This window comes from Rutilus rutilus, assembly GCF_951802725.1.
Source record: "Rutilus rutilus genome assembly, chromosome: 8".
NCBI classification, from domain to species: domain Eukaryota; kingdom Metazoa; phylum Chordata; class Actinopteri; order Cypriniformes; family Leuciscidae; genus Rutilus; species Rutilus rutilus.
In genome coordinates, this window is record NC_140222.1 from 190,001 (window position 1) to 201,987 (window position 11,987).

At 38.3% G+C, this 11,987-nt stretch overlaps 1 protein-coding gene across 1 annotated transcript in view; it reads right to left on the bottom strand.

Annotated features, from left to right (window-relative positions):
* Nucleotides 1–4,803, bottom strand: part of LOC311294605 (hydroperoxide isomerase ALOXE3-like) — a 38,628-nt gene extending 33,825 nt beyond the window's left edge. Inside the window, exons 1-4 of the mRNA XM_084415559.1 lie at nucleotides 4,784–4,803; nucleotides 4,617–4,675; nucleotides 4,377–4,527; nucleotides 2,976–3,180 (exon numbers count right to left, since the gene is read on the bottom strand). Coding sequence (XP_084271685.1) covers nucleotides 2,976–3,180; nucleotides 4,377–4,520 — 349 coding nt within the window. The 5' untranslated portion in view covers nucleotides 4,521–4,527; nucleotides 4,617–4,675; nucleotides 4,784–4,803. The remainder of the gene's footprint in view (nucleotides 1–2,975; nucleotides 3,181–4,376; nucleotides 4,528–4,616; nucleotides 4,676–4,783) is intronic.
* Nucleotides 4,804–11,987: the final 7,184 nt, after the last annotated feature.

An 11,987-nucleotide genomic window follows, 5' to 3' on the forward strand; every position in this document is an offset into this window, starting at 1 on the left:
CAAAACTTGGTCCATAGATCAAACACGCTTGCATGAATTAATATGAAACTCGGTACACATATAGATCTCATCGGGCCGAACAACTTTCCCCCGGTCAAGTTTTACGCCAGCCCAACAGGAAGTCGGCTATTATTGGTTGTTTGGAAAACGCTTCCTGTGGAATGCGAAGTACTCCTCCTAGAAAATTCACCGTGTCCCCTCCAAACTCGGTGTGCATGTAGTCAAGACTTTGAGGATGCTAAATTGCGGACGGATTTTTGATATCTCGAACGGTTTGGCCGTGGCGAGGAATCGAATTTATGGCGAGAAAAGAGAAACACGAAGTGGAATAACTTCTGCATACATTAACTGATCTTGATGAAACTTCAGCAGTGTGTTCGTGGTAAGAGGCCGATCAGATGGATGTAACTATTGTGATTCAAAGTTATAGCGCCACCAATTGGCAGCAGGAAGTGTGTCACTTTCAACATGCTTTTGACAAAAGTGGGGGGGTTAGTTTTAACTCCAGTAAAAAAAACTCAGTTCATATATTGATCTCATCGACCCGGATAACTTTCTAATTTAAAGTCATTAGCTCTGACCATCATGAAGTCAGATATTTTGGTCTGAATGTGGATTTTTTTGCAAAATCAGCCTCTGAATTTTTAGCCACCTTTATCTAAGTGGTTATTTTATTCCCACCAAACTTTTTCAACATGATAAAAATATATTAATGATGCTAAATTGTGAACGGATAATAAATATCTCAAACGGTTTTGCTATGGCGAGGGATTAAAGTAATGTCAAAAAAGTAAACACTAAAAGGCTCATATATTCTAAAAATGTAATTATACACCATTTATTACTACATAAAAGTATACAAATATCAGAACTTAACTCATTTTATTCTTTTTTTTTCAATTTAAGAATGAAGTTTAAGTTTAAAAACTGCCAGAATGGTTGTTTAGTCTAAACAATAAATAAATAAAGTCAAACATAGTGCTATACTGCCCTCTTGTGTTCAAAATCAGGTAGGCCTATTATATCTATATAAAAATATACTAGGTATGTGACGGTGAGAATATTTTACCACTGGTTAACTGACGTGTGACACTGCTGGGGGCTTTTTAATCGCTAACTTAAAAACGAAAGTAAAATATGTTCGTCCGCACGGACATTGATAATGGTGCGGAGCAGAGCGAGCGTTTTCAATAAATTCCTATGGAAGGAGGAATGACCTAAGAAACGTTGACTCTGTTCTGCTCGTTCCTCGCTGAGGACGCGCACCATTATGAATGCCTGTGCAGCCGTGAGCATTTTAGTTTCATTTTTGGGGCGGATTGCTTGAATGTATTTAAAAAAAGCACAATGTTGTGTTTTATTGCTACTGTACAAAAATATAAGTTAACACTTTGCAGTTTGAATGATGTTCTGAACAAAATGACAGAGTATGTTTTTATGTGTCCACTGTTCAATCGCGCCCTCGTTTTAGTGATTCCCAAGTTATTTTTTCATTTAAGTTTTTTCATTGTTCTAATCAGGTCAGGCAAGTAAAATTATCTGTGTCTTATCCCTTACATTTTTATATAATATATATACACTACTGTTCAAAAATTTGGGGTCAGTAAGATTTTTAAGCGAAGTTTCTTCTGCTCACCAAGGCTGCATTTATTTGATTAAAAATACAAACAAAAACAGTAATATTGTAAAATATTATTCCAATTTAAAACAGCTGCTTTCTATTTTAATATATTTTAAACTGTTATTTATTCCTGTGATCAAAGCTGAGTTTTCAGCATCATTACTCCAGTCGTCACTGTCACATGATCCTTCAGAAATTATTCTAATATGATGATTGATGCTCAAGAAACATTCATTATTATTTTAAATGTCAAAAACAGTTGTGTACAGTCTTTGATGAATAGAAAGTTCAAAAGAACAGCATTTATCTGAAATCTAAAGCTTTTGTAACATTAAACACTACCGTTCAGAAGTTTGGGGTCAGTAATAATTTAAATTTTAATTTTGGGGGAAAGAAATAAAATAAATCAATACTTTTATTCATCGAGAATGAGTTAAACTGATCAAAAGTTACAGTACAGACATTTATAATGTTAAAAAAAATTATATTTGAAATAAATGCTGTTCTTTTGAACTTTACATTCATCAACGCATTTTGAAAAAAAATCTGTACACAACTGTTTTCAACATTGAAAATAATAATTAATATTTATTGACCATCAATCATCATATTAGAATGGTTTCTGAAGGATCATGTGACACTGAAGACGGGAGTAATGATGCTGAAAACTCAGCTTTGATCACATAAATTAATTACAGTGTAAAATATTTTAAAATAGAAAACAGCTGTTTTAAATTGGAATAATATTTCACAATATTACTGTTTTTGTTTGTATTTTTAATCAAATAAATGCAGCCTTGGTGAGCAGAAGAGACTTCTCCTAAAAACATTAAAAATCTTCCTGACCCCAAACTTTTGAACGGTATATATATATATATATATATATATATATATATACACATATATAAATATATATATATATATATATATATATATATATATATATATATATATATATATATATATATATATATATACATATATATATATATATATATATATGTTTGTATATATATATATATATATATATATAAATATAGCTGCGAGCAGCGATGGAGGGCCAAAGCCGGCGGTACCGCCACCGGTTGCGGTGCCACCGGCTTGGGCCCGTAATCGCTGCTCGCAGCTATATTTGATCTTGTATTCTGGGGTCTTGGGAATGTACATAAACTTGTTTTGCATATAGGTTGCAGCTGGGTGGGTTAAGCAAGCCCACTGCAAAAAGATTATAAAAATGATTGATCGTGTGTGTGTGTGTGTGCACATGTAGTATATTAGCAAGGCATCACCACTGAGCTTTCAAGTACACCGGTAAATGTGAATTTTGGCCATGACTTGAAATGGAAGTGCCTACCTTTAGCAGGTCTTAAAACGAGCCTCTCGTTACAGTCGAGCCAGCAGTAGCACGGGAACAAAATCTTGTCACCTTCTGGAGTGTTGATCAAGATCTTATCGCAGAACCACTGGTTGTAAAGAAGACCCATAAACGGCTTGGAGTAGAGCTTGACAGCTATGAGCTCTCCCAGGGATGCTTTACAGTTAATCTTAAACTCTCGCTCCTGCACAGACAGATGTACAATGGCGTATTAGGGTCTTTGTAAGTAAATAAAATCATAATAATAATATGCAATTGGGGGAGGGAAAATTCAGCAAAGAAACTCTGATATATTCTGAGATTATAAAATAACAAGTTTGCATAAAAAAAAAAATTGCACCAAAAAAAAGAAGAATATTATGTGCTTATAAAGTAAAAAAATTGCAAGAAAAAACTAAAATAGTGTCAAGGGACCACATTTCTTTATATTGCAAAGATGTAGCCTAGCTCATCACAGCACAGACGGCCCGTAAACAAAGATCCCACAGGCACACGTTAGTGAGGAGGTGCAACTAGTGTGAAACACTGAAGCGTTCCTGGCCAGTAATGGAACCACACTGCTCACTTTGCATTCGACCTGAACCTGATCCACAGCCCGCATCACAAAGGCATCATCCAGACAGCAAACCAATTTCCTGATAGCTGAGGCTGAGGCAAGCTGTGAATAGAAGAAACAGCCTACCCAATTAATCTATTGACACGGTTTTGCTTTGGATATTCATGATAACCCGCTATGAATTTAAAGTAATAGCTAGTCTTTATTACTGGCCAAGCATGTTTGACAGCCATATGTTCCAAAGTTGCACTTCCTCACTAACGTGTGCATGTGGGGAACATGTTTATGGTGGACTAGTGTGATGAGGCACAGCCTTGTGAAGTGATGTGGTACCCTCACACTATTTTTCCCAGAATGTTACGACTATACATAATATTAGAGAACTAGTGCAACTAGTATGAAGCATATGGCTGTCAAACGTGCCTGGCCAATAAAAGAATGGCTTTTATGCCTAAATTAAATTGTGAACATTCAAGGCAAAACAGTGTTAGATTGATTGGGCTATAGGCTGTTTCTTCCTTTCACAGCTTGCCTCAGCCACAGAGGAATTGGGTCAAAGCTGTTGGCCCTGGTGCTCTCTGGATGATGCCTCGTGACGCGGGCTGAGGAGCAGGTTCAGGTCAGGTTTTTTTTTACCTACAATGTCCCTAATACGCCGTCGTACATATGGGACGATAATTTTAAGGTAAATATATATAAAAAAAATGTCATTACTTCATTCAACTTTTATTCTCACTCTTTCGAATATCTTCCATTAAATGTAGTGTTGACTGATGGTTTTTAGTCAAAAACTCCGTAATGTTGGTTTAATTGGGTGCACTCACCGATCCTTGCAAAAACCCCTGAATGCGATTTAGGTTCTGTTCCTCACTCTCAGCCTCAGTACCACGCAGTTGGATGTAGATACGGCTAGTGGTGCCCGCCAAAAGCCCCTTTCCTGTGTACGCCGTTACTGTGTAGATCACCATGGCTGTTCTGCAAAGTAATGGACAATGATTTTTAAGAGAAAATCCAAACATGATGAGACCACCAAAGAATATCACCAAGTCCAGAGAGATTCTCACCTTTTTCTGTAAGAGAACTCACAATGTCACTGCTGTAAGAATTGCAACGACTGTTGTAACTAGATTGATTGTAAAGAGAGAGCAGTCTATGTCATGGAAATTACCACAGAAATTAAATACATTTTAATTGAACACTCTGTAGCAAAGATCTTTAAAGGTTTTATTACCAAATTTATTACCTTGTTCCTTTCAAAATGACCTGAACAAGAAGAGGTCAAGAGCAGAAGTCTCCAAGCATTTTATAACTTTCTTGTAAAGTATTCATTTTCGTCACTGTCATGACACCCAATCTAAAAATGTATTCCTTTGTACAAATAAGGAAAGTCTACAAACTTAGGTTTATGATTGGTTGTAATGTCTAACATTGGTTAATGTCTTCATTTAATCATGATTTCATTTAATCTTTGAATTCGCCTCTAGTCATGTCTTACAATATTATTGCAAAATGATTTTGAGCAACTTGGTTTGTCTTTGGCAGAGTCATCATACAAGCACACATTCTGAGGGGGGAGGCATATTCATACCTATCATAGTTTAGTTTAGTTATTTATAAAGCACATTTCTACAGCCAATGACCGCGCTAGTGACTCATCTGTGTATGGTGTGCAGCTGCACTGCGTTTAAAAAAAATTGGCTTCAATATTCTCAAGAAAATGAGTTTTCCCATAGCCTTACGCAATACGAGAGACCTCTCAAAAGGGAACTAGTTTTCACCACAGCACGAACTTGTTTTGCAAAATTCAACTCGCAGTAAAAAAATACACCCAAACAAAAAACCAACAACATCAGTTTTGCACTCATTTAAGTGGAGAAAATTCGTAGTCATTAAGCATATCATCACCTTCATCATCGAGACACTTAACAGTGTTGGAACAGAACTTATCAAGTGGTTGTAATGGAACATACAATTGAGTGTCATCAAGGTCAAAGTCAAGCTTTATTAAGATCCCTTTTGGGCAATTTGGTTGCAGTGCAGGCAAACAGACAACAAACTAACACATACAGTACATCATGATAATAAATAACAACACATATTACAAATTACAAAAAAATACAAAGAGTACCTAAAAAATATAAAAAACCTTAATAAATACCTTTAAGACTTATTTAATAGTCTGATTGCACTCGGAACAAAAGAGTATTTGTATCGATTATTTTTAATCTTTCATAATCTATAGCGGCGACCTGAGGGCAACATAAGAACTCTGAATATAAGAAGTGTTCACTGTCTAAAAGCACAGAATGGGCTCGACTCAAGACATTTCTGTTGAACAAAGCTGTCAAACTTCTTTGCTCTTTACCTATAATCTTCCCACTGTTATTGACTAATTTATTTAATGCATTTTTGTATTTCACACTAAGATTTCCAAACCAGCAGCTAATGGAAAAGGACAACACTGACTCTATACGACTTGTAGAACAATTCCATCAGTGTTTTGTCTATGTTAAATGATCTTAATTTTCTAAGACAGTAAAGGCCCTTTTTTACACAGGGCCTCTGTGTTCAAATCAAACCGCAATCTTTTATCAATAATTGTCCCCAGATATTTGTAACTGTCCACACATTCCACCTTATTGAACTTAACAAATGTGTCTTGGGAAGGATATGTTTGTATTCTGAAGTCAATACTCATGTCTTTTGTCTTGGATACATTAATCTGCAAACAGGCATCATCACACCACTTCACGAAATCATCAACCACTGGACCATGGCACGTTTCATTTTCTTCGAAAAGACTCACAATAACTGTGTCGTCTGTGTACCTATTTTTATGTTTGCTTAGACAGTCATTTGTATATAAGATATACAATAAAGGAGACAAAACACATCCCTGAGGAGAACCTGTGGATGTTGTCAAGGGGGCTGAAAGACTACCATTTACACTCACTCTCTGAGTTCGTTCAGTTAACCCAACCTACCAAGTTAAGATCCAGACTAAAATTAGTAATTAACTTATCTGCTAAAATATGGGGTTGCAGAGAATTAAAAGCAGTTGAGAAGTCAATAAATAAGAGCTTAGCGTGAGTTTTACTACCCTCCAGGTGCTGCAATACCATGTTTAGTAGAGTTAGTGTTGCATCTTCAACACCTCGCTTTGTTCTATATGCAAACTGAAGAGGGTCTAACAAATCCTTAGTTTTGTCTAATAATTCATCTTTTACTAATTTCTCAAAACATTTCATTATAAGGGAGGTTAATGCTATCCGCCTAAGGTCATTTAATGTTACAGCATGTGTGGTTTTCGGCACTGGCACTACAATGGCTTTCTTCCAAAGTTTTGGAACTCTCTGGAGGGCAATTGATCTTCGAAAGATGTTACAAAACACTGGCGCCAATTGTTCTGCACAGACCTTAATTAAACGCCCTCCGATTTTATCTGGACCAGGGGCCTCATGTACAAAGACTTGCGTTGAATTCATACTAAAACATTGCGTATGGACAAAGCTGTAAATGTGCGTACGCACAAAAAACCCCAGATGTATGAATCTCTGCGTACGAAGGATCCCACGCATATTCTCTTTGTACATCCCAGTTAACGTAAAATTGAGCGCACATGCACAAGCACAACGCCCCACCCAGTCTCCTCCCTTAATTAAACAAATTTAAATATGGTAATGAGTCCACTTTGGCAAAAGAAAGCAGTAAGAAAATGGCGGCAAGAAATTAAACTTTACAGAAAGTGAATTGGAGGTGCTACTATCGGAGGTAGAAACGGAAAAAAATGTTTTATTTAGAACTTGGTCCTCCAGAATTAATAACAAAAGGAAAAAGTATGAGTGGGAGAGTTTGGCTGATGCCGTCAATGCGGTGGGATCTGAAAGTAGACTGAGTACAGTTGAGACACTTTTTGCGTTTTGATTTTTCACACAAAAATAGACAATGAAAAGAAGTGAATTTCCACATGACACGCCACATGACATTACATTAGCTTGAGAGACTCAGTGGAAGAGGGAAGTGAAAAACAAAAAGGTTGTTGTATGAGGTGTGTGTGTGTGTGTGTGGGGATTGTAAACAATAATGTACTGGTTAGAAGAGGCAGAGCGAAAAGAAAGGAAAAGGATGTAAAAGGAACTGGCATGTAGAGAAAGATGAGAAGAAATATAGTAGAAAATGTGTTATGAAAATAAAATTTCTGATAGAATTTCTGAAACTATTTATGAACGCCTGTTAAGTCAAATTAAGTTGAAATGATATGAAAAGTGGGTTTTAGATAAAAAAGTCATTGAGTATGATTAACAGGGTGTAACGTAAAGGCGTGATGTAAAGATAAGGAATGAAGGAATAAGGAATACTCTCATTCATGAGTGCTTTGGCGGAGTTAGTGAACCATGGCTTATTGTTTGGGAATACTTGCGGGGGACAAGCATCTCTTCACAAAAGGAGATATAGTTACTAGTGTAAGTTCATCTATACTCAAGCAAGAGTCATAAAAAACATCCCAGTCCGTACACTCCAGACATCCCTGCAAAGATGCAGTAGACTCCTCAGATGACAGGCTGATGTTCTTAATCTGTGGCCGTACTCTTCTTAAAACAGTTTTATATACAGCGACAAGACAGACAGTATTATGATCCGATTGGTCCACAGGATAACGAACATTGTAAGGCGGCCGATGCCACTGAAGAAGAAACTCTCTGCCATACTGGATCCTCACCGGCTGTTTAACAGGAGATGCTTCCAGACACGCGAGAAGTAGGGATATAGCCCACAGTAGGACAATAAACAGCACATCCATTTGACAAACTCGTCCTCGTTGGACGTTATGAAACACAAAGTCCCAACAAACTCAGACAAACAAAACTTTAAACAGCAAGCGTGCGACAGACAAGTCAGTTTGGTCCTGTTTCAGCTGCTGGTCGCCACGTGCGTAGCGCCCCTGCATAATGCACATGCATAACAGTGGTGTGTGATCTCATATTTCCTACAAGATAGACCCCAAAGGTAACACATACAGGGAAAATAAAAAAAGACTCAACGTGGACCCTTGTGGGAGCCCACATAATAGAGGAACTGAAGACGGATGATTACCAATTGTAACTGACAGATCTTTCTTTCTTCTAGATCTGCTGTACAGCAGAAACTAACTTTGTTGCATTATTTTCCTGTTATCTCTGGAAAGCTGCTTTGAAACAATCTGTAAAAGCACTATATAAATAAAGGTGACTTGACTATGCTATCACAAGTCATGACCAGTTTGTGAGCCAGAGGACTAAACAGCTAGATGATGGTCATGATGGTGCCGTTGTGTGTGGCACGCCGTCTGCTGCTGTCGTCTGTGTATTTTATTACACTCATATCTATGTGGTTGCTGCTATGGGGAAAATTGCATCAACACTGTTAGTATACGACCGGCAAATACTTTTAAATTTGCGTATATCCACCGAAGCACCACAGGATCAAACCTACCTTCGCGATACTCACCTCCTCCTTTTCTGACGGAGATACCGGTGTGGCTACATCGATTACCACCATACTGTGCCCCGGTGAACAGACGTCGGAAGAGACGGGGTAAGCGTGGCGGTGTGGCCGTCAAGCTCAAGATCCTGCTGCAGGCAAGCCGTAAGCTGAACACTAGGATCGATCGACTCAGCAAGGAAGGTGGTAGTAACCGCTCCTACGCTTGACGCTCAAGCTTAGACGCCTATGCTTGGAATATCCCTATTCTACCCAGCATGGGAGATCAATGGCCCCGACACCGCTCGCCTCATCTTCGCCGTCGCGGCGTTTCGGCTCATCTGCTTCGACCGCTGCGTAGAGCATCGCGACAGATGGAAGATCCTGTGCAGCTAAGGATGGCCCTGATTAACGCGAGGTCGGTGGTAAATAAGACTTTTATTATCAGAGATTTTTTCACTGCACGATCATTAGACTTTCTATTCATCACTGAGAAACATGGCTTTCAATTGGAGACTTAACTCCGTTTTCGAAGCTGCTACCGCCCAAATGCAAATACCGAAATTCACCTCGCCCTGTGAAGAGGGAGGGCGGCTTGGCTACAATTTTTAAAGACTGTTTTCAATGTCGGACTATACAAATAACTGCTTACAACAGCTTTGAACTACAGCTGCTTATGCTGGACTCTAATTCTCATATTGCTGTTGCTGTGGTCTATAGGCCCCCAAAGCCACATAAAGACTTTCTGAGTGATTTTGCTGACTTTTTAGGAGGTATTATGTCAAATTTTGAGAGATTTATAATTCTGGGAGATTTTAACATTCATTTATGTTGCCCCCAAAATTCATTTGTCAAAGACTTTATAAATTCAATAGAAGATTTCGACTTAGTGCAGCTGGTTACAAGACCTACACATATAAAGGGACACACTCTTGATCTTATTCTGTCCCATGGGATACTGCTGAGTGAAATTGAAATATGTGATCATAGTTTCTCTGATCATAATCCTATCACATTCAGTATGCCTCTAGCACTCAACACTATAAATCTTTGTAAAACTGGCGTGAAGACACGGAGAATCACTGATGCTACCTCTACTGTCTTTGCTGAAGCTTTTGAGGAGCTCTTTAACTATCCTGAATTTGCTTCACCAGAACTGAACCCGGATGAACTACTTTATAATTTTGATTTTACCTGCAGTACTATTTTAGATGATATAGCGCCACTGAGAACAAAACACCAAAAATCCATCTCTGAGCCCTGGGTGAATAATACTACTCGAACCCTGAGACAGATATGCAGAAGGGCCGAGAGGAAATGGAAAAAAGACAAACTACAGATCTCTTATGAGATGCTTAAAGACTCTCTTTTTAAATATCAACATGAGTTGAGAGTGGCCAAATCAAATTATTTCTCTACCCTTATAGATAAGAACCATAATAATCCCAGAGTTCTTTTTAATATTATCAATACTGTTACAAATCCAGCTGTGTCTATCTACCCGAGTGAGTCAGTGGCTATGTGTGAGCGGTTCTGCAAGTTTTTCATAGACAAGATAGCTGGAATTAGAAATAACATGCAATTGATCACTGGTAATCCTGCAGGTCAGTTAAATTACACTGGTAGACTCAGTAAGTTTACACCAATCACTTTAGCCGCTTTTCCACCGAAATTACCCGGAACAATTTGTCCCAGGAACTTTTTTCCCAGGAACCTTTTTTGCCCCAGACCGGTTGCTTTCTGCGTTTACACCGCGGTCTAAAGTACCGGGAAGGTAAACTGCGCGCAACTGCTCCTCCCAGTCTGCGACGGACAGTAATCAGTTTTGAGCGCCACATTTATAAGTATGGAGGAGATTCAAACTGTGCTGCAGTTATTGGTTTACTAACGAGGTAATTAACATAACAAAATAGACGAGCACTGATACTAAAGCGTGTTCAGAAAGCTCGTATGCGTATAAAATTAGACAAGGTATGTTGTGAGATGACTGGGACGAACGCGCAGAAATTTCCTTTTGCGCAAATACTCTTAAAAAAAAGCCTGAACCCCGTCTATCAATCATAAATAGTGACAGTCTTGTAAATAGTTGTTTGTTACCAACCTCAAAGCGCTATTTCAATCCTGTTATAGTAAATTTGTAACATGGTTTGCCTTGCAATAGATGACAATGTGTAAACATAATGACTTAATATTAAAAGCTGTGGCAGAAAAGAGACGAGCACTGATAAAGCGTGTTCAGAGCTCGTAATGCTAACGTTAGATATACAATTGTATGTTATCAGCTATTGCGGACATTGGCCGTGAGATGGCTGTGACGAACGCGCAGAAAGTTTCCTCTTCCACAAATACCCAAATAATAAAGCCTGAAACTCGTCGCCAGTCCCCCAGTTTTTTTTTATTAAATTCCATATTTGCAGACAGACAACTTTACTGCATGAAGCCACTTTTTAAAAGGGAGGTTAAAAATAAAGAAAATGCTGCGTGGAGTCATCCAACCAAAATGCGGCGTGAACACAACCAATCAGCTTGTGCAGCGCACAAGTCCCACCCCTGAAAGTTCCTGAACTTTGAAAAAGTACTACCTCATGAGCAGGGACTATCGGAGGGGGAAATATTTACCCGGAACTTCATTTAGACCCTGGTTCCTGCGGTGTAAACACATCGAGTACCAGCCCAAAGTTCCTAGTTCCTGGGGAAAGTTCCTGCGGTGGAAACGCGGCTTTTGACTTTTTTAAATGACACGGTGAAGCAGCTAAAACCGACAGGATCACCATTAGACACTATCCCAGCACGACTATTTAAAAAAGTGTTCAGTGTAGTGAGTACGACACTCCTACACTTTGTAAATAGATGCCTTGAGTTGGGAGTTGTCCATGAGCGTTTAAAACATGCGACAGTGCAACCCATACTAAAGAGGCCAAATTTAGACTCATCTAATCTATCAAATTTTAGACCTATTTCACATCTCCCATTTC